Source organism: Phyllostomus hastatus, unplaced genomic scaffold, assembly GCF_019186645.2.
Source record: "Phyllostomus hastatus isolate PE091 unplaced genomic scaffold, TTU_PhHast_1.1 phas_contig_17, whole genome shotgun sequence".
NCBI classification, from domain to species: Eukaryota; Metazoa; Chordata; class Mammalia; order Chiroptera; family Phyllostomidae; genus Phyllostomus; species Phyllostomus hastatus.
The window spans coordinates 19,859,160-19,882,924 of record NW_025333664.1 but is presented as its reverse complement, the minus strand read 5'-3'; the positions used below and the strand labels follow the sequence as shown (position 1 = coordinate 19,882,924).

At 37.9% G+C, this 23,765-nt stretch overlaps 1 protein-coding gene across 2 annotated transcripts in view; it reads left to right on the top strand.

Annotated features, from left to right (window-relative positions):
• CBFA2T2 (CBFA2/RUNX1 partner transcriptional co-repressor 2) overlaps positions 1 to 23,765 on the top strand; it is a 138,800-nt gene that overhangs the window by 90,207 nt on the left and 24,828 nt on the right. For both annotated transcript variants that reach the window (XM_045832998.1, XM_045832997.1), the window contains exons 2-4: positions 11,477 to 11,620; positions 15,229 to 15,470; positions 22,291 to 22,380. In XM_045832998.1, coding sequence (XP_045688954.1) covers positions 11,477 to 11,620; positions 15,229 to 15,470; positions 22,291 to 22,380 — 476 coding nt within the window. The remainder of the gene's footprint in view (positions 1 to 11,476; positions 11,621 to 15,228; positions 15,471 to 22,290; positions 22,381 to 23,765) is intronic.

The following is a 23,765-nucleotide window of genomic DNA, read 5'->3' as shown; positions in this document are numbered from 1 at the left end:
TCAAGCTTACAAAATAAGAAAACAATATAATAGACACTCATATATCCACTTTTAGGTTGACAGATTTTAATGTTATATCTTATATTTTGCTTCAGAGCTTTTAAAGAAGTAAAACATTTGAACTACAGTTTGTAACTGTGCCAGATTCTATCCCATTCCTTCCCTTTGCAATAGTTGTCATCCTGAATTTGGTATTTATTTTTTCCTTACTTTTAAAAACTACTTTACTAGAAACATACACATATATAATTTTTTATGATTTTTAGATTTTATAAAAGTATTGCAGTAGCCATATTTTTCCTATAAGCTGTTCTTTTTTTCCTTTTTACAAAATATATTGGGATGACACTGGTTATAACCTATTCTTCTTTTTTTTTTTTTTTTTAGATTTTATTTCTTTTTAGAGAGAGGAGGAGGGGAGAAAGAGAGGGAGAGAAACATCAGTGTGTGGTTGCCTCTTGCGCACCCCCCACTGGGGACCTAGCCAGCAACCCAGGCATGTGCCCTGGACTGGGACTTTTTCTTTTTTAAGACTTATTTAAGTCTTAAAAAAAGTCTCTGAGTCTTATTTAAGACTCAGAGAGAGGGGAAAGGAGGGAGAAAGGGAGAGAAACGTCAGTGTGTGGTTTCCTCTCATGCATCCCCTGGTGGGGACCTGGTCCGCAACCCAGGCATGTGCCCCGACTGGGAATCAAACCAGCAAACCTTTGGTTCACATGCCAGTGCTCAATCCACTGAGCACACCAGCCAGGGCATAACCTATTCTTTTTACTACATTATTTTGGTATTTATTCATTTGATACATATAACTATCGTTTGCTTCTTTTAATATGAACTATTTCATTTATGAGCATGCCACAGTTTAGTTGTCTATTGCCATGTTGCTGGACATTTAACATGTTATTCTGGTGTATATTTTAGTATTTGCTCATCAAGTTACACCAAAACTGTGTTGGCATATAAGAATTGCATTGAAATCATACATTAAAATGAAGAGAAAATATTGGTGATACTGAGTTTTCCCATCCATAATCATGATCTTTCAATTATTTTTCTCCCTTTTATGTCTTTCAGTCTACTACTGTATGTTTTTCTATGGTCATATATGTCTTGTGTTAGGTTTATCCCTAGGTGTTTTGTAATTTTTGTTGTATATTCATATCTTTTTTAAATTAGTGCATTTTTGCTGGTATATAGAAGTGCAATTCTTAAAAGACTGGACTTTGTCTAGCAATTTTGCTGAGTCTACATATTAATTCTAATCCTTGGGTTATATATTGTTTTGGTTTTTTATATTGAAAGTTATCTGATGTGTACAAAAGAATGAATTTCTTTTTTTTTTTACCCAATCCTTTTTAACTGTTCTGTTGTTCTAGCCTGACTCTTGAATAAATGTTGAATAGAAGCATTGCTACTGGACAACTTTTATCTGAGTTGAAAGGCAGTGCTTATATTTCACCAAAGCATGACATTTGATATGAATTTTTAGGAGAGGCCCTTTATCAAGTTAAGGAATCAGTTTTCTATCTATTCCTTTCTATAGTTATTGAGACGATTTTATAGTGTTTCTTTTAATCTGTTAATATGGTGAATTATATTAGATTTTTCTAATACTACATTACCTTTGCTTTCTTGGATGAACTCAAATTGATTAGGATCTTTTTATTTAGTTTGCTGGGGGGTTTTCTTACCTTTATTGTGGTATACTTTTTTCTTTTTATTAAAGATTTTATTTATTTTTAGAGGGGAAAGGAGGGAGAAAGAGAGGGAGAGAAGCATCATGTGTGGTTGCCTCTTGTATGCCCCCTCTTGGGGACCTAGCCCACAACCCAGTCATGTGCCCTGACTGGGAGTCAAATCAATGACCTTTTGCTTCACAAGCTGGCACTCAATCCACTGAGCCACACCAGCCAAGGCTAGGGTATACTTTTTTTAAAAGATTTTATTTATTTATTTTTAGAGAGAAGGAAAGAGAGGGAGAGAGAAATATTGGTTTCTTCTCCAATGCGCCCCTACTGGGCACCAAACCTGCAACCCCCCACACGTGCCCACCTGGGAACCAAACTGGCGGCTTTTCACTTTGTGGAACAATAACCAACCAACTCAGCCGCACCAGTCAGAGCATGTTATACTTTATATATAATGAAATTTAACCCTTTTATATATGCAGTTTTACTTTTAGATGTCATATTTAGTTGTTAGTGCCATTGTAATCAAGATACAGAATATTTCCACTCTGACTGGTGTGGCTCAGTGGGTTGGGCACTTGCCTGTGAACTGAAAGGTCACCAGTTCGATAGTTCGATTCCCAGTCTGGGCACATGCCTGGGTTCCTGGCCAGGTCCCCATTTGGGGACACGTGAGAGGTAAGCTATGGATGTTTCTCTAGCACATCCATGTTTCTCTTCCTCTCTCTTTTTTTCCCTCTCTTCCCTCTCTCTGAAAATAAATAAGTAGCATCTTTTTTAAAAAAGATAAAGAATATTTCTACACCATAAAAAATTTATCATGCCCCCAGTATGCCCCTTTGTAATCAGTTTTTTCCATCAGTCTCAAGCAGCCACTGATCTGCTTTTTGTCACTAATCTTTGTCTTGTCTGAATAGTTTTGCTGTGGATCTGGCATCTCTCACTTAGCCTAATGCTTTTGACATTTATCCATGTTGTTGGATATATATTAGTAGTGTGTTCCTTTTTGTTGATGTGTTATAATCTCTGTTTCTTTGATGGCTAGTATGTGAAGCATCTTGTTGTGTCTTCATCAGCCGTTTCTATACCTTCTTTTGTGAATTACCTTTTTTCTTTTCTTTCTGTTTCTTTCTTTCTTTCTTTTTTTTTTTTTTTTTTACAGATCCTGCCTAAAGTTTATTTGTACAAACAGCACAGGAGTACACCAGCTCCATGCAGTCAGCAGCACAGGGGTCACACCAGTTCTTCCTTCCTCACATCGGCAGACAGAGACCTATACTACGCAGAGCCTTTGTGGGGCCTGGGCTCCTTTGGGAGCCTTAGCTGCAGCTGCAGCAGCCGGGCTTGGTTTGAGCCTTTGTCTTGGACTTTAGCTGGCAGAGCCTGAGATCCTTGGCAACTCAGGCACGAGCACATTTCCCAAGCTTAAGTGAGCAATGTAGGCAAGTTGACTTAAGCTTGAGGCTGCTGCCCTTTGGGGATCTTCAGCTTGACCTCCTTGAACTTTATGCAGGCCTTGATATCCTTGGAACATGAGCTCATGGCTTTGTTGGCGTGAATATTCTCAGGAACTTGGTCTGCCCCCTTAAGAAATTCATGTCTTTGTGATTGGGGTTTCTTGATGCCATTTCTTTGCCATTTTGGGAACTGATTGTGCATGGTGGAGTTCTGGACTTGGTCATGTCTGCCCCGAAGCCTGTGGCTTCCAAAGCACCTGAGACAGGAAGAGAAAGAAGCTGCAATTATCTTGTCTTTTTTGCTCATTCTTAAAACTGGGTTGTTGTTTGTTATTACTGAGTTGTTAGAATTATTTATTTATATTCTGGGCAACTCTGTGTCTCGGGTCAGATGGTACTGGTAGAAGGAAAGGGGATGACTAAAGTAGCGTAATTTACCAATGCAACAAGTGATTTTTCACAGATATGCTAGTCATCTTTGAGGTTTTCTTAGGTATGTCTGGTTTTTGATAGATCATCAGATAACTAGCCTCTTTGCTGCTCCTCAGCTCTGACTTCATGTTGTTAGTAGTTTTATTTTTTAATTCTCATCCAACGACTTTATTTTTCTTTTTTCAAAATGATTTTTAAAAAGTTTTAATTTCTTTTTAGAGAAGGTGGAAGGAATGGAGAGAGGTAGAAAATCATCAGTGTGTGAGAGAAATATCAATAGATTGCCTTCACACATCCCCAACTGGGGATTTGGCCCACAACCCAGGCATGTGCCCTGACTAGGAATCAAACTGGTGCCACGGATGAGAATAAATCTACCAAGACATGATCTGCTTGGGGAGGAAAGGTGGCTGATCTCTCAAAGGAGAAGGGCCAAGAGCCTTTTCCTCAGTGGGCTTTTATTGGGTTCAATTTGCACAGGAATACAGGTAAAGCTCATCAATCATTGTCAGGGATTAAGGATCAAACAATAGATAACATACAAAGAACTAGGAGGGCTTATTCTGAGTCAGGGTCTGTTAGCTAAGGGGCTATAAAACTTTGGGAAATAAACTTATTTCATGCTTGGACCTTTATCAGAAAATTAAGAGCATTCTTAGCAAAGCAGGTTTCACAGGATTTTATATATTCTTTTTCAGGCTTAAGTCAGGCAGGGGAACTAAGGCAGCTAAGAGATTAGGAGAATTTTTGAAGACAGTGAGAGGACTCAGGCTATGTCAAAGCCTAGGGGCAAGGGTCTATTACCCCCTTTTTTCTATAGCCCCTCAAGTCCTTCCCTGTGTGCCCCCACATGACCGTGCCTATCTTAGGTCACCCCTCCCTTGAGGAATCTTACCTGTCAGTCATTGGCTGACCAGTCATGCACTGATGACCAGGCAGGGTGAAGTAAAAAGGGCAGAGGTGCCCTGACTCCCAAAATTCAACTGTAATATCTGAAGTGATATAATTACTCCTTCTCCGAGACACCCTGCCAGGGAAATAAGCTTTGTCTCCTTAGTGGCTTATGGTCCCAAGGTCTCTCATTCAGCCTTAGCTATAGGGGCTTACAGCTTCTGAAACCAGGCAGGGCAGTTCCCAACACCTAGGTATGTGCCCTGACTGTTAAGTAAACCCCCAACCTTTCAGTATGACACAGTGTTCCAACCAACCAAGCCACACCAACCAGGGTAGTATTCTGTCTTTAAATAATTCTGTCTTTAAATATTTTTCTGTTTTGTATGTTATTTTTCTTGCCAGTCAATGAGTAAAGGTCTCCTTACATCCAGTGTTAAGAAAATAAAAATGTTCCTCAGATAAACCACTTCAGTGGATGGTATAAATTAGATTTTATATGCATAGAAAAACAGTAAGAGTTAGGCATTTTAATTTTCCCAGTGTTTTAATCAGCCATAGTAGGGGTCATTATACTATTGCCCACTGCCTGTTTTTGAAAATAAAGTTTTATTGGAGCATAACCAAGCCCATTTGTTTGTGTTTTATTTAGAGTATGTTACAACAGTAGGGTTATATAGTTGTGAAGGACCATATGATCTGCAATGCTAAAAATTTTTATAGTCTTGCCCTTTGCAGAAGTTTGCTGATCCTTGAGCCATAGAGATGTTGTAGATAAGTTAATTTTCCAAAATATTTATAAATGTGGAATGGAAAAAGTTGTTTTTTTAATCTATATTGTTAGTATATTGTTAATTTATTTTAATTGAGCTCTGTCTTCAAGGTCCCTTTTAAGGCATTTTCTGTTGATTTCTTTACTTGAGTCATTATGCCTCAGTTTTTGTTGAATGATAAATTATCTGTCATTGTAAACAGTTATTCCTGGCTGTGTCTGCATATGAAGCCTGGCTGTTGTTAGAAAGTTGGATGTATTCTCAGGTTGTGACAGAGCAACAAGGATAGAAAACATGTGCTTCGCCTATAATCGGTTTAGCCAGCCTTATAAGCCCAATGTAAGTGCAGCAGTCATTTTGATGTTCTTTCCTCTATCTTTAGCAGATTAGAATTGTCAGTGTTGGAGATGCTTCTCGTCTGATATTACTCCTTCAGAACATTTACCTGTCCACGCAGTGGTTAAAGAGAGACCATGGTCAAGGAAATTTTTTTTACTGATTTTTCTCTTGGTTCTGTTCCAGCTTTACGCACGCTATTCAAATTATATCTGTAGCCTTCTTGCTTTTCTCCTTAATGTGCTGCCTGGAAAGCCCATGTTAGCCTTCCCAGTAAATTACTTAATGGTTTGTAAAGACTTCTGTGAAGTTCGTGGAGAGTAACATTTCTACTTCTTTATTTTCTTAGTACTTTGTACACATTTGAATATATCTGGCTTTCCCATAACTCAGGGCCCTGTGTTTTATCTGTTTCCCCATACTTGACAAATACAGGGCAGTCCATGGTATAGGGTTTAGAGAGTCTCAAAATTCAGCTATAAATGATTAGAAACAATCCAGTTATCCATCAATAGGCAATTGTGTAAATAAACTATGGTACATCCATATAATGAAATATTGTGTGTCTGTTATTTTTTTTAAGGTTATGGAATTAAGAATTTTAGGACATATTTTGAAATTATAAAACAATGAGGACAATTAAAAACCAAGGAGTAGTACAGTTAGTATATGGTATAGATTAGTTGCCTATTGGTCTAGTGCTCTATAACAAACCATGCTAAAACTTAGTGACCTGAAACAATAAGCTTTTTAATTTTGTTATTTCATTTTTTTTCTTGTGAGTGATTCAGTTCTCATTTGGGCTCATTCATTCATATGTCTGCAGTCAGATACCTGCAGACTTCTCACCTGTTCAGGGATCAGCTGGCTTTAGCTAGTGCAACTCATCTCTGTTCCATGTGGCCTCGTCATCCAGCAGACTAGTCTGGGTTTGGTTTAATAGCAGGTCAGGGTTCCAAGAGAGGCTCAGAACTGACAATGTCACTTCCATCACATTACATTGGCCAAAGCTAGTCAGAAAGGCCTGACCAGATTTAGAGGATAAGGAAATAGACCTCACTTCCTGATGCATTGCAAAAGGCATTGCTATAGAGGGGCCATTATTGGGACCAGTCAGTTAAATGTAATTATGCTACCCTTGTATAAAATGGGATGAGATAAGAATTTATATTTGCGTTTGCTCATTTGTGCAGAGAAAGAATGGAAGGACGCACAAGAAACCAATTAAAATGGTTTCCTATGGGATGGGGTATGTAGGGACACAGGCAAGGAATATTTCTTATTATATTGATGTTTGAGCCATAAAAATGTATGCTTGTACATTTTTTTTAAAAATTCATCTGTAGCCCTGGCTGGCGTAGCTCAGTGGATTGAGCCCGGGCTGCGAACCAAAATGTCGCAGGTTCGATTCCCAGTCAGGGTACATGCCTGGGTTGCAGGCCATGACCCCCAGCAACTGCACATTGATGTTTTTCTCTCTCTCTTTCTCCCTACCTTCCCTCTCTAAAAATAAATAAAATCTTTTTTAATAAATAAATAATTCATCTGTCTTGAATTTATTATCTTTATTCATCTGTCTTATTGATTATCTTTGTCCCCTGCCTCCAAAGATAATTCTGTTTAAAACTCCCTGGTTGTTTTTTTAGTTAGGAGTCTGATTTGTTGGGGTTTTTTTGTTTTGTTTTGTTTTGTTTTTAAACATGTGGTTTTCCTTGGTCAGCCTGTTTGGAATGACCAGGATTCCTGCACTGTGCATCCGAAAGTTCTATATTCAGCTCATTCTTTTCTCAGTGATGATAATCAGGAGCACTTGACCATATCTTCTACCCAGAACTCAGCATGTGTGTCCCACAGCCAAATAAAACCATTAATTCAAATAGATTCTTAACCTGATTCAAGTAGATTTTTTAAATCTGATTTCCCACAGATAATTGCATTTTTATTCTCAAATTTATACCTCTTTTTATTCCTTTGTCATCATCGAGGTAATTTTTTAAAACTTTAAAGGAAAAGCAGTTTATTATAATGATTTGAAAATGCTCCCATTTGTGGGCACTTTATCATATAGGACTCTTCTCAGGGAGCACTTGTCTGGGATGTCTTTCTATTCATCATTACTTTCTCTTAGAGCTACAGAATAGTTCTGCTCTTTAGTTTTATGTTTGATTCTTCACATTTATATCTGGGCAGCATTTGTTCTCTCTTTTCACAGTGTTCTGTTTTCATGACATCCTTAGCATGTTGCACAATGAGAAGTAAAGTCATTATTCAGACCTGTTTCTCCATGTTCACTCCTCTTCTTTAGCTCACGTTGTTTTGCTTTACATGGTTAGATGCTGAAACATTAGTGACTTTGTAAATGTATGTGGTCAATGTTCACGTTTTATTTTTTAATCCATATATGTCCAAATATTCAAAATAACCAAAGCACAAACCCATAGATTGATGAAATTATCAGTTACTTTGATTCTTAAAAATCAATGTCTAGAATTGAGTTGAACTTTCATGACAAAGCTAAGAGTTACTTTGATTTTCTAGGACTCAGTATTTTAAGTCTCTTTAGTCCAAGCAATACTGTTTATGGGCTCAAGTCACACATTAGATAAAGGAATTTCTTCTTCTTGAATTTTATCTAAGGTTCTCTGGAATTAAAAAGAGCTCCAGATATGGTTGGTTCTTTCACAGGATACAGCTAGAATATAAAACACGAACATCAGTTTTATAAATGAATTCACTCTAACAGTGATGGCATAAAGGCATGTCATAGCCACCAAGGAAAGGGTTAAAATACCTACTTTGGAGTTACACCCCTTATCCACCATCCTAGCAGCTACTGAATTTGTCAAGTTATAAACCATCTGGATAGATGTCTCACACCAATTGTGCGTTCATTTCACCCAGCCTCCAACAACAATACCATCTTATATTATATTTGGTACTTTTGCAGCAGTTCATTTTTCCATCATTCCATGTAACATCTGTGACATTACATGGACTAATCATTGATAGTATACTTGTTTTATGTGAGAAACAAATATTAATATTAACTTGGGCATGGTCACATGGCCAGTTAAGTGGTAAAATCAGCACTTAAAACTGGTCTTTGTGTTGTCTAATTGTTATTGTGTATTAAGTACCTTCTTTATACCTAGCACTAGTCTAAGCATTATCTCTAATCTTTAAATCTTTCCTTCCAGGTAGGTCTTATTATCTCTTATTTTACGTGTGTTAAATATGAGTCCCATATTTGGTTAGAGCATTGTCTCCAAATGCCAAGGTTGCAGGTTAGATCGCCCTGACAGGGCACATACAAGAATCAGCCGATGAATGTGTGATAAGTGGACAACAAATCAATGTTTCTCTCTCTCTTCCTCTCCCTCTCCTTCCCTTCCCCTCTCTCTCAAAATAATAAATATTTTTTTAATGAGACCCAGAAAGATGAAACAATTTGATAAAATTTATGTAGGCCTTTAGTAACAGAATGAGAATTCACACCAAATCTCACAGTCTCCATACTCATGCTTTTTCTACTAGACAATGTTTACTGCTTGAAACATAAGGAATAACACTAGTGTTGCAGGTGTGTGAGTAGTGACCTGACCGAGAGATGGCTAGTTTTAATTTGTAAACAGGAGTCTGGGGGCTAAGTTTTTCCCTGTATCTAAACTTTTTCTTGGTATAATATTCAGTGTTCTGCAGTTGGGCTGCTCAGAGTTTTTCATTCTGCCAAGTACCAAATGTGAAAACACATCTCACTGCTAAGCCCTCCTCAGGCCTTTGGCGCCCTTGTTGTAAAGGCAGGTGGTCTGAAGAAAGGCTCCCTCTAGGTTGTTGCACACGATGCACAACACATAACAGTGTGAGACAACTGTCAGCTCCTTCCTTCCCTTCTCCACGCCCCCGTCCTCCAGAAAGCTGGTCCCCAGATGGAAGTGCTGGAAACGTGTCAACTGTTCTCTGAAGGGCATTGAGAAAATACTGTCAAGAAGAAAAAGGCAAACGCAACAGCTCATTAGTCCACCAATCAAAGAGGACAGTCATCGATTTCACAAAGAAAATGTCCTGGACACAGAGACGGGGAAGGCTGGCAGAGTGTTGCCCACATGGCTCTTGGAGAGCTGCACATTTTTGTCAGGGAATTTGCAATTTAGGGGCATCAATTCTTTGATTGACTTTCTATAGTCATTATATTTCTTCCCCAAAAATGTGGCAAATGGAAGCCATAAAAATAGTATTTGAGCATATTTTCCTCATTAGACTGGGCCCATGGGCGTGTGAAGATGTGCCTGCTGCCCTGTGATGGGCGCTCTTGTGTGTGTTGTGTTTACAACTGTGGTCCCACGGAGAGATCTTTGAGTTAACTTTCTCGTTTGAACCTTTGGTGTTACGTTGAACTTGTCGGAGAGTAAGTACATGGCACTGAAGTGAAAAGCTTGGAATCATTGAGAGGAAAATAACTCAATTTAAAGGTAGCCCTGGCCCTAGTGTTAACCAAGTTTAAATAAGTTTAATGTGGAAAAATAACTTTGAAGATATTAGAATATTACTCCTCGGTATCACATCTTATCTGTATTAGCTCAGACTTAATTCTAACATCAGTAAGTTTAATCTTTCAAATTTATCTTTCTGGAATTTGTTGCTGTCTAGTGTTATCAAATAGCTACTTATGAATTATCCCCATGGATTAAATAGCCTGTGCTTCCTTTAGAATCATCTGCACTTTTTATCTTGTTGGATAAATGTTATAAGTGACTTTTATATGCCTGATGTCAAAGATGTTGAACCCACCTCTTTTTTCCTACCTAGAGTAGTTGATATGTATAAAATTTTAGTACTTCATCATTTATAGCAATTTATATACAACTAATGATATTTGTTTCTAGGCCATGCAGTTGACACCTACTTGTCTAAATATTCCCCACATTAGCCTTTTCCCCTCTACTGATTTGATTCATTTATAAAGAGAAATTCAGAAAGAATGCAGTTGAGATAACCAGAGTTTATAACCTGTTTTCTTTCTTTCTCAGCCACTATCTTCACCATTAACTTTCTGGTTTCGTGAATCTTTGGCCTTGCTGCCTTATTTTCGTTTTCTAGGATTGCTGTAACAAAGTTCCACAGACTGGGTAGCTTAAAACAACAATCTTCTCACACAGTTCAGGGGGCCAGGAGTCCAAAATCAAGGTATCATCAGGGTTGATTCCTTCATGGGGCCTCAGAGGAAGCATCTATTCCATACCTTTCTGCCTAGCTTCCCATGTTGCTCACGGTCATTAGCATTCCTTAGCTTGTAGATGCACCATTTCAGTCTCTGCCTCCATCGTCACACTGCTTCCTCTCCGCGTGACTCTCTTCACGTAGTCTTTCTTTTATGTATGTGTCTTTAGCTCTCGTTATTGGGGTTTCATTCATATTGGGTTTAAAGCCCACCAGATAATCTAGGAAGATCTGCTCTCAAGATCCTTAACTACAGTTTCAGAGACCCTTTCTCCAAATAAGGAAACATTTATAGTTGAAGGGAGTAAGAAGTAGATATATTTCTGGGGACCACTATTCAGCCTATTAAACTAAGCATTTTCTTCTTTTTCTTCTTCTTCTTCTTTTTTAAGATTTTATTTATTTATTTTTAGAGAGGGAAGGGAAGGAGAAAGAGAGAGAGAGAGAAACATCAATGTGCGGTTGCTGGGAGTCATGGCCTGCAACCCAGGCATGTACCCTGACGGGGAATCAAACCTGCAACACTTTGGTTCGCAGCCCAGGCTCAATCCACTGAGCTACGCCAGTCAAGGCTAAGCATTTTCTTCTTAATCCTCTAGGAAAATATATCAGTATTTCAAATTATTGTCACTATTTTATAACTTTATAGAAAACTGACCTCCATTTCTTTTATTCTCTACAGTTGGTCCTGAGAAAAGGGTGCCAGCAATGCCTGGATCGCCTGTGGAAGTGAAGATACAGTCAAGATCCTCACCTCCCACCATGCCACCCCTTCCACCAATAAATTCTGGAGGACCCAGGCCAGTGTCATTTACTCCTACAGCATGTGAGACCTCTTAATTACTTGGGTTTTATGGTTCAGAGTGACATTTGTATCTAACTAACTGACTGCCATTAAGCCTTCTGCATATACTATTCACAAGATTTTCAAAATGTCGATAAAAGGATACATATATCAGAAATGTATATCTGGTTATTTTATAAATTGCTTTTGCCCTCTGAGAATAGGTCTTAGCTAATTTGGGCACTTGGAAATTTAGTGGTCCCAATATTTTTTTCATACTTTGTCTGATAAGTAGCTATTTCAATTTCTTTGACTCTGAAATAGTGAATTAAAATTATCATATTGGTTGATAGGAATTAAAGTAAGTTTCATAAAATTACCAAATTACATCCAAAAGTTTTCCAGGACTGTCATGATAAGTCTCCTTACAAAAAGGAAAATAATTATTGCGTTATTTTACTAATGCCATGGTCTAGAGGATAGAAGTCCAAGATCAAGGTGTCAACAAGTTTGATATTTTTTCTGAGGCCTTTATTCTTGGCTTGCAAAAGCCACCTTCTTGCTATATCCTTCCATGCCCTTTCCTCCGTGCCCATGCATTTATGTTGTCCCTTCTCTTCTTATAAGGACAACAGTCATAATGGATTAGGGGCCTACCCATATGACCTCATTTAACCTTCACAGGTCCTATCTCCAAATATAGTCACATTCTGAGGTACTGAGAGGTTAGAACTTCAACATAGGAATTTGGTGGGGGGACACAATTCAGTTCATAAGAATTATATTAGCCAACAAATCTAAGGCGTTCAACTTTACTAGTCATCAAGGAAATGCAAACTAAAACCCAGCACAATACCACATACACCCACAAGAATGTTCAAAGTGAAAAAAGAGTATCAAGTTTTGGTGAGTATGTGTGGAGCAACCTGACCACTCATAGATTAAGAATGAGAAAATTGTTTTGGCAGTATCTACTAAAGCTGAATTTCCACAAACCCTCAATTGATTGAAACTCAACAATTTCAATCCTATACCCATACTGAAAGAACAAAACCAATAAAACCCCTTAATTTAAAATCTAAAAATCTAAAGACACATACAAACATGCATGCATACACAAGTCTAGCTTTTGAGTTCTGCCTTTCCATGCATGCTACCTCTAGTTCGCATTGATCCTTACAGTTATTTTACCTGGTAAAGCAGAAGAAAATTGCTATTTGTGGAGTACCCAAATAGCATGTCAGAGCACTGTCCTAGATACTGCATGCACTTCCTTATTTAAATGCCATTGCACAGCCCTGGCTGATGTAGCTCAGTGGATTGCACTCGGGCTGCAAATCAAAGGGTCACCAGTTTGATTCTCAGTCAGGGCATATGCCTGGGTTGCAGGCCAGGTCCCCAGTGTGGGGCCATGTGAAAGGCAACCACATATTGATGTTTCTCGCCCTCTCTTTCTCCCTCCCTTCCACTTTCTCTAAATGAATAAATAAAATCTTTAAAAATAAATAAATAAATAAATAAATGCCATTGCACAAGCTTGCACACTACTTTTGCTCAAACATTTTTTTTTCTGAGTTTTTTTAAAGAGAAGAGAATCTAAGAGGTACGGCTTTTAAAAAGATTTAATTTTTATTTTCCAAAACATTGAAATTGAGTGAATGGTAACTGCAGCAGTCTGAGTGAGAGTGAAAGAAATGCATTTTCATATCCTTTTTCCTAAATATATTTTCTGTCTCAAAGTGATACATCCTTAGATATAAGTACCATCTAGAAATGAAACAGATTTAACCCAGTCTGTCATTCCGATTTCAAGATACAGATGACTGGGATATGTATGTATAAATCTAGCTCTTTTTACCTCTGTATTTGACTACTTGGGGGTGGATGTGCTTTATTTCAGAAATTATAATCATACACTTTTAGTAAAGAGGCTGCAAAAAAGCTTGTCTGGGCATCAGGGTGGCTAAAAGCACAATAATGTATTATTTTAATGGGCTACTTAAAAAAAGGGCCACTCTCCAATGGCAATTGACCTTTCTGTGAACACAAAGAAATGGCAGGCCACTGCAACTAATTTTCTGGATTGCTAAGGTTGAGTGATTAAGCTTTTTTTCCAGTAGCTCTGGTGATCTTTTTCAGTGGAAGACACAGAAGAGAAATTACCCCTTTTTTCCCCTCAGTCTGTCAATCTTTTAAGCACTGAGTCATATTCAGCAGCATTTTTTCTGAACACTTAACATTGCTAGCTTTTGAACAAAGCTCGTGTATATACCGTATATACAATTTACAAAGCTTAGCTAATTTTAGTATACTCAGATGTATAAGAGTTCATCAAAAAGTGTAAACTCTATTAAGATAATGCAGATAAGTATAATTTGGTAAGTAACATAATGGAAACATGTATAGCACAGAGAAGAATTACTAAATTACCTAGGGTTTACTGTAACGTGGATCCACAGATCTCAAGGAATCTTCTCAATGCAGGTGTTTTCTGTACAGGATGAAGCAGAGCTTACAGATCAAATTTGAGTAAAGGTCAGTCAGGAAGTGGGGATAGTGATGGTCAGGCAACTGTGACTGGCTTGGAGCAAGAAGGGAAGTGGAAGGTTTTTCATGATGAACAAGTTGGCATTAAGCAAAATATAAGTAAATGACAGTTTTCTAAGTTAGGTAAAGATTAAATGATTGGTTTCTTTAAATTTGGCTTAAGTTTTTACTTAAAATTTTTCTTGTTTTTAGACATAGGTTAGCTTCTTAGAAAAGTATGAGTAAGCAAAAATCTAATGACTCTTAGGCATTGGGTAATTTTATTACACTGTTCAGTGAAAAGGGAAATTTTTTCCTAATGCTATGAAGAGTATAGTTCTAGGACTATGTTACAAATTAAAACTAGCAAAAAATTACTAAGGACAATAGGAAAAGAGAAAAACTGGAACTAATCACATGGATCATAATTTGTGCAGAAATACAGAATTGGAGTGTCCTGTGTGGTGTCTAGAAAAATGCTTTATTGAGTGACCAAGAATCTGGCAGTATTAATCTAGCACTGTCAAGGCAGAGATAATATGACTCTGAGGGACATGAATATACTGAGTGGTCAAAGAGATATATTCCTTACTGCAGGACTAGGTCATTAAATGTATAACCTAGAAAAAACATTTTTCACAGTAACACAATTCTTTGTTTTCTGTGTGTCTTGTTCACATCCTACATCCTAATTGACTGCATTAGCTTCCATGAGACCCTAAGATTGGAAAGATATGACATAAAAAGTGGGCATGAGTGTCCATTCATTGGAAATATATGTTCTCCCAAACTCATCTCATGCAGTACCTGTTACAGGAAGTCTTAAAACTACCTATACCTGCCCATGGTACCTGTAGAGTTATATGTCCCTTCTCTGTGCTCTACTAGCACTCTGCTCTTCTGTTTTAACACTTCTGTGTTACTCTGTTGTTATTTTTGACCTGGTAGTCGGTTTCACTTATATAACAATCTTGTTGGGCAGAAACAGTGTCTTTATAACTCTTTTAACATGTGCTTTACAAAATTGAAGTGAATAAATGAAGGATAATGCAGACAATAAGAATGAATTGAAGATTCTTGTATTTTATACTTAGAACTGAGCCTTTCTTTTTGGCTTTCTTCAGTAAGCAATGGAACCAACCATTCTCCTCCTACCCTGAATGGTGCCCCATCACCACCACAGCGATTCAGCAATGGTCCTGCCTCTTCCACGTCATCTGCACTAACAAATCAACAATTGCCAGCTACTTGTGGTGCTCGGCAGCTCAGCAAGTTAAAACGCTTCCTCACCACTCTGCAACAGTTTGGCAATGACATCTCACCTGAGATTGGGGAGAAAGTGCGGACTCTTGTTCTAGCGCTGGTGGTAAGTATAGCGTCACTGTCAGTGGTTAACTGAGTATATGGCTCAGAACCAAAGCCAGCAGAGAAGTTGTACATATTTCTTCTCATTCCCATACCTGTAGCAATGTGGCAAAATCTACAGACTAGATTAATGAATTAATTAATTTGTTAATAAATAAACAGACTAGTATAATTTGTGTAAAACTGTTGATTTGTGAATTTCAATTGTGTATAAAAGTATTTATGAAAGAAACAAATCTATAATGTTTACCTAATTATTTCCTATGCTGTTGATTTAATCCCATTAAGCAGCTTTATTTTTTAAAAAAAACTTGTTTTATTTATTTATTTTTAGAGAGATGGGAAGGGCAGGAAAAAGAGATGGAGAGAAACATTGATTGGTTACCTCCCCCACACGTCCCCACAACCTAGGCATGTATCGTGACCGGGAATTGAACTGGTGACCTTTGGTTTTGTGGGACAGCGCCCAACCAACTGAGCCACACTTGTCAGGGCCATTAAGCAGCTTTGAATATGTCTTAAAAGTGAGTTTCATCAGGTCACTAAGGTTCAACCAAATTAATTCCAGACTTTGTTTAATATATTCAGTGTCTAGTACATTGTTTCCAAGCCAGAGAGAAAGGAAAAGTAGCAACTTTAATTTTCAGAAGAATAATTTGTGAAATTGTAAATTTCATGGTCTGAATAAATAGTATCAAATGGATTATGTTCTTCAACTCATCATGCAAATAGTTTCTTTAGAGTTTTTAAGGTACTGTGCAGAGTATGGTGAATTCGTGGTATAAGGGAGTGACTTTCTGACAGGGACAGCAGGCAGGGTAGGGTTTGACTCGCAGTTTATATAAGGGGAGTTCTGCCAGTTCCCGATGTCTACATACTGAATTCTTTAAGATTTACCTCCAGTAAAACCACCCCGTGCTCCTGCATGTTAGCCTCTATATGTGGTAAAGATGAATCACAGTGCTAAACTTTCTTTCATGTTGCAGTTCTCAGAGTGTAATCAGGGACCCCTGGGATTCCCTCAGACTATTAGAAAGTCCAGGAGGTAAAAATTATTTTCATAATCATACTAAGATGTTACTTGCCTTTTAACTCTTACTCTCGTGAGTATATGATGGAATTTTCTAGAGGCTGCGTGATATAGAATGTTGCAACAGATTAGATGCAGAAGCATCTTGGTGAACACAGCTGTATCTTATTAAGTTAGATATGAAAGAGATTTGCAAAACTAACAACAGTGCCATTCTTCTCACTATATTTTTTGGTAAAAGTATAGTTATTTTGTAATGGATTAATATTTTTCAGATTCTCAGTTTTAATTTCTGATATGGTTAGTGGTTGATAGAGGGCAACCCAAATACATTAGAAGGATTCTGAGACTAAAAAGTTAAGAACTGCTACCTTAAATCAGTCTTAATGTAGTGTGGAAAAAACAACTTTTGTGCAAGGCAAAATGCAGTAAGTGGTGGTTTAATTATTTGACATTCAACCTCTGTTGTTTCATATAACTGTAAATTGTTCATTTTCATTGCTATGTTTTATTGTAGGATATACCACAATTTATACTTTTTATAACCTCATGTTCTGAGATTCACCAGAAGAATTCCAAGCACCTGGCCCATCGTCATGCTCACAACTAAGATTTGTTGCAGAGGGATAATAAGGATACACAATTGGATCATAAAGGAGAGAGACACAGTTGGAATCTGTAGGAATCCATGTACAGATTTCCTATGCTTGGTCACACAGAGCTCACTCTTACACCAGCAGTGAAAATGTAGAAGTGCGTGTGCAGTGTTTCTGCCCAGGGCAGCGTATTGGGGACTCAGTGCCCAAAGTTTTTACCGTGGTCTGGACACATAGGTACTCTCTGCCCAGTACTTAGCAAATTGCAGACTCCCAGAAAGAGACCAGTGTTCAGTATAAAGCATAAGTAGAGTCTATACCTAAAGATAATTTCAATAGTAAAAGAAAAAAATAAGAGGCCTCATTTGCGCGCCCCCGCCCCAAATTTAAACCATGCATCTTTTTTTAGCCATGAAAGTATATGTAGATGTAGCCAGTTGTCTCTTTTATTTATTTCTTTCTTCTTTTATTTCTTTATTCTCTCCCAAGGACATGGTCACTGACTTTAGAGAGAGGGAAAGGGGGAGGGAAAGATGCGTCGATGTGGGAGAGAAGCATTGATTGGTTGCCTCACACGTTTTCTGACCATGCGTGCCCCTGCTGGGACCAAAACCCCCTCCTAGGCATGTGCCCCGGCAGAGAATTGAACCCACGACCGTACTGTCAATGGGACCATGCTCCAACCAACTGAACCACACCAGCCAGGGTGCCAGTTGTCTCTTTTAAATAGCAATGCTTGGGTTAACCTTCTTCTTCTTCTTCTTCTTTTTTTTTTTTTTTTTTAAATTTAAAAAAATGTTGGTATCATTAGGAGGTGGTAAAATACACAAAATTTACTATCTCAACCATTTTAAAGTGTATAATTCAATGATATCTAATATATTCATTGTTGTATAACTATCACTACTATTCTACCTCCAGAAATCTTTTTTAGAAAACTGATTTCAGAGACAGAGGGATGCTTACTTGTTTTTCCATTTATTGATGCATCATTGGTTCAGTCCTGTGTGTGCCCTGACAGGGATCAAACCCACAACCTTGGTGTATTGAGATGAAGCTCTAACCAACTAAGCTATCTGGCCAGAGCCAGAGCTCTTTTATCTTGTAAAACTGAAACTGTGCTATTAAACAATAAATCCCCATTCCTTCCTACCCCCCAGCTCCTGTCAACCACCATTCTACTTGACTAATCTGGGTATCTCATGTTAGTGGAATCATACAGTATTTGTCTTGTTATGGCTGCCTGCCCCCGAGTGCGCACGCCCTCTCTCTCTCCCTCCCTCTCTCTCTCTCTCTCTCTCTCTCTCTCTCTCTCTCTCTCTCTTATTATAAGACAAAAGTTTATTTAGAAAGTAACAGAGGCAATAGAAGTGAGCCATCTGGGCTGCATGGGCTCAGGAAACAAGATACAGAAGGAAAAGAAGGGCCCTTGGAGCTCAGGAGAGAGTAAGGGAAAGGCTCAGGCATGGGCTTGTGCCCCCAAAAGGGAGAGTACCCCTGGGTGGCTTATAATTTCATTTTGCATAATATCCTTAAGGTTTGTCTATGTTGTAGCATGTGTCAGAATTTTCTGTTTTATGGCTGAATGATATTCTATTATATGTATATGCCACATTTTGCTTATTCATTCTTCCATTGATCCAATGGTAGGGGGATTGCCTGAGGGAGTTGGGGGTGCTGGTGGAGGAGGAAAACAGGAAAAAATTGGGACAACTGTAACAGCATAATTGATAAAATATAATTTTTTTAAAAAAGTGAATGTTTCCCTCAGGACCACCCTGCTAGCCAGGGATCCAGGCAGGATTTGAACTGAGATCTAAATATCAAATCCTGCTGTCTTACCCACTCTACTGCCATATCCAAATCTTTAAAAAAAAAAAAAAATGTGTGCCAATCAGACAATTTGTTACAGATTCGCCATTTGGTACAAAAGGAACCCTCTACCCAGATCACTTGGTCTCCATGTCATTTGTCAGGCAGACAGCCACGTGTCTGGCAGGGTAAAGATCACACATCAAAGGGCTCCATCGGAGGATGCCGGAGCCCTCATCTCAGCCTGGCGAGGCACCACCCCTGCTGTAAAGAAAGAATCTTGAAATATCAGGATGGATGAAAGAAAAGTGGAAAAGTAAATACAATAGACTTTCCTTCTCCTCTTGAGTTTTCTAAATTATGTATTGTGGTTAAAGTAAAAATTATAGAACTGTCTAATATTGTTGTCAGTATATATAAGGGAAATATTTAAGACAATTATATTATAAACCCAGGAGGATAAAGGTAGATAAAATTTCTACATTTTTGTATTTTGATTGCAGCAGTGGTTTACATGAATACAATAAAATGATATAGAACTAAACACACGTTTTACCAACATTAGTTTCCTAGTTTTGATATTATACTTTCGGTGTATGAAATGTAACCATTAGGGGAATCTGGGTGGAGGATGCACGGAAACCTATCTGTTCTATTTTCACAACTTGCTGTGATTATTATCTCAATTTTAAAAGAATAAGTTTTATTTGATCACCTGTCTACACCCATTGTCTTCTAAGACCACTATAGGTGTTGCCTTTGCGATCCAGAGACCAGATCCTCTGACAAATGTGCCTTTTTACATTCTCCTGTCTGTCAAAAGCATTTTTCCCAAGGCTGTGTCTTCACTTCTTCAGGTGACATTTCTGTAATCCTCCCTTATCCTGCGAAGTCTGATTGAAACATGTCTTCTCTGTGTACCGGTAGTATCCTGCACATGTATACCTTGATCGCATTACAATGAAGAGCTTGTTTATCTGTTTTCCCACTAGACCACAGTGTGCCACAAGAATTCTTAAAACATGCAATACCTATTTAGCCAGGGGCACTGACCTCTTTTCCCTTAAACTGTCAAATTAAAAAATGACAGCAGCTGTCCAGTATGGTTCAGTTTGCCCAGTATGGTTCAGTTTGAGCGAAGTCCCATAAGAAAGGCTGTTGATTCGATCCCCCATTGGGGCATGTATGGTATGGGAAGCAACCAATCCATGTTTCTCTCCCTGTTTCTCCCTGCATTCCCCTCTTTCTTAAAAACAAACAAAAAAAATGACAGCAGCCAACACAGCAATAGCCATCCAGTGTGACTGAATCAAAATAATGCTTGTTGTTGTTGTTGTTGTTGTTGTTGTTGTTAGATTGGCAAAAAAGACAGTGTGTGTGTACACCTCAGAATTTTAGTCAATAGTTTATGTGTGCCATAAGATAAAAAAGGTTGAAAATCACTGCACTAGACTGTGAGTTCTTAGGGAAAAAAGAATCATGCTTTTATTTATTAATTAATTGAATGAGAAGAAAGGATAAAAGAACAGTCGGTTATCATCAATCTCAGATAGAAAGGATTGCCTTGCATCTTTACTACCAATAGCCCTGAGTCAGTTTCACTGGCCTAAGTCACTCTCTCTGTGCCATACAGGTTATTCTTTTCATCGTTTGTCTATCCACGAAAACTTAGTCATTCATACAGTCTTTCCATACATTTACTTGCTTTTATCTTTCAAGACCTATTTGAACTTACTATAGTAGGGGAAGAATATCATTCTCTTACACTTAATTTTTTTTCCTGAATATTGGTACCTTTGGTTACATTATACAAGTGTCATGTACTTAAAACAGGTACTTAAAGTTTAAAGGAATTTTTAGTATGAAATGAGCTAAACTATTCAAATATTTTTATTTAACATGGTTGAATCTGATACATTCTTTTTCCTTTAAGGAAAATAATTTTATTTTTACTGAATATTGATATATTTGGAATATCCAACATAATTTCACACCCAGAAATAACTACTGTTATAATTGTCCTTCCAGATAGTTAAAATACTATGTTTGTATGTATGAGTTTTATTAAATAGATTTTTGTAAAATAGACTGTTCTGTTTTTGAGTTTTCATTTAAAGTATTTTATAGGCACCTTTCCTCATTAATTCATATGAATTCTGAGTCATGACTGTATTATAATTTTTAATGCAGGTTTTTGTTGGTGGACCTATGTGTTTGCCATTTCTTATTGTTAAGAAGCAATATGGTACTGGTGAAGAATTTGTATGGTACATGTTACATTTTTGAACACTTGAAGATTTTGTAAAAATCCCAGAAGTGATGATTGTTCTCAGGGGGATCAAGAATTCAGATTAATGCCAAGTTTTTTGTTTGTTGTTGTTTTTTTTTTAAACTTCTTTTGTAGTTGTACTGTGTTTGGGGGAATTGAAATAAAAGTATTTTGTGTACTTGGAGAAGATACAGTATCTTTATTTGTACATTCCCTTTAGCAGAGGAACTGAGAATTCTAGTTTTAAGTCAGACTTTGGGTGGGTGGGGGGGACAGAGGAAATGCTAATAACTTCCCTGAGAATACTAAAATCTACCAGTGGAAGTCCACCTGTTTGGAGATGCTCTTCTTTGCAAACAACCGTTCAAGGCAGAAGTTCCCTTTTGGGTGGGTTTGTTGATTTGTTTGTTTTTAACTTTGAATTTAGAAGATTTGGGGAACTAGTGCTAGGATGTAGGCAGAAACTATGAAGAAAAGAACTTCTAAAGAAATGCAGCTCATGTCCTAGCTGGTGTGGCTAAGGGGATTGCGAGTCAGGCTATGAACCAAAGGGTCTCTGGTTTGATTCCCAGTCAGGGCACATGCCTGGATTGTGGGCTAGGTTCTCAGTAGGAGGTACATGAGAGGCAACCATACTTTGATGTTTCTCTCCCTCTGTTTATCCCTCCCTTCCCTTCTCTCTAAGAATAAATAAATCTTAAAAAAAAATAATGCAGCTCTGGCTTGAGTCTTTAAGTTGACATTTTAGACTGATCAGGATCTGTTCAACTGGAAGAATTACAAGCTTGGTTTCCTGTGCCTGAGGTGACTTGCCATGAATCCTGCAGTACAAGGGGCCTGAGTACCTGTTGTCAAGAGTGGTGAAGAAGGCTGTGCCCTATTCTGCAACCCAGTCTGCTGAACATAGAGGGGAATTTAGATTTGGGGTAGTAGAAAAAAAATCAAGGAGGCCGAATTTCTTTTATAAAGGAAGCAATTTGGTTAACCTTTGAGAAGGATCTGAGTTCACAGTAGTGCTCTTGGAATTAACCTTTTCTTTATGATTTAAAAGGGATTTATGTAAGAAGGACAGTGTCTAGTTTCAGAGGTTGAACAAGGTTATTTTTCTTTTCAGAACTCAACAGTAACAATTGAAGAATTCCATTGCAAGCTCCAAGAAGCTACAAACTTTCCTCTTCGTCCTTTTGTGATTCCATTCCTCAAGGTAATTTTTATGAGAGAATTACTGAATATAATTTTTTATCTTAACATTTCCTCAAGATCTGCTACTGATCCCTGTGCTGTGAACCGAATTGGGGCAGCTTGCACATTTTCATATCTTTATTTTCGTTGGGGCTGCTAGAGAAATGTGAGTGCAGTTTGCAGGTGATTCTTATACTTGATGACAATTGCAGAGGCCTTGAGTGTTGGTCTGTATGCAGACTCTGCTGGTAACACACAGGAGAAAGTAGAGAGTGGGGTGGAGGTGAGTGGGCCAGAGGTGTAGGGGTGGCGTGGAGGCTGGGCTCTTCGCAGAGCCGTGGCCAGAGGATGATGAGTGCGCTAACTGAGAGGAGGCTGTCAGACAAAGCAGAAGCCTTTGTACCTTGAGGCAGCTGTTTTCAACCTTTTTCATATCATGGCACATACAAAGTAATGAATAAATTCTGTGACACACCAAAAAATATCTTTTTTGCCATTCTCACAAAAAAAATAGGTATAGTTTTGATACATTCACACCAAACAGCTACTGTTTTGTTGGCTGCTGTCATTTTTTTTAGCTGACAGTCTAAGATGAACAAGGTCAGTGCCCCAGACAAACTAGTCCAGTGATAAGTAAGACAGTGTTAGGTTTATGTGTAATATACTCCTTTTAAAAATCTTTCTTTTGAAATAATGTTATGCTCACAGAAAAGTTAAAAAAGGGTACGAGAAAATGTCTGTACCCTTCACTCAGGTTCTCCATATATTAATATTTTACCACGTCTACATATTATTCTCTTTGTCTTTAGATTTAATTTTTTCCTCAGAAACGTTTGAGAGTAAGCTACAGACATGGTGCATCACGTTACTTTAGTGTAGCCCTGGCTGGTGTGGCCTAATGGGTTGGACATCACCCCACAGACTGAAATGTCACTGTTTCGATTCCCAGTCAGGACACATACCTGAGTTGCAGGCCACGTCCCTGGTTGGGGGCAGGCAAGAGGCAACTGATCAGTGTTTTTCTCCCTCTCTGTTCTCCCTCCCTCCTGCTCTCTCTAAAAAAATTTTTTTAAAAATTACTTTTGTATAATTATCAAATCAGAAAATTAACATGATAAAACACTTACTGTAGACCTTGTTCATATTTTACCAAATGTCCCACTAAGAGTACAAGATGGTTAATTTTTAGATGGACCTCAATTTGGATTTTTCTAATACTTCCTCATGTTGAGAATCGAGTTACGCGTTTTAGGCAGCAATGGGCAGGTAAGATATCACTGATGCTGCCAAGAGACATCTCTGTTAATTAGTCTCATAATTTGGTGTTGACTCTGATCACTTGGTAAAGCCTATGTCTGTAATGCTTTTCCACTGAAAAGTTACTATTTTTTTCCTGTTAAGCAATAA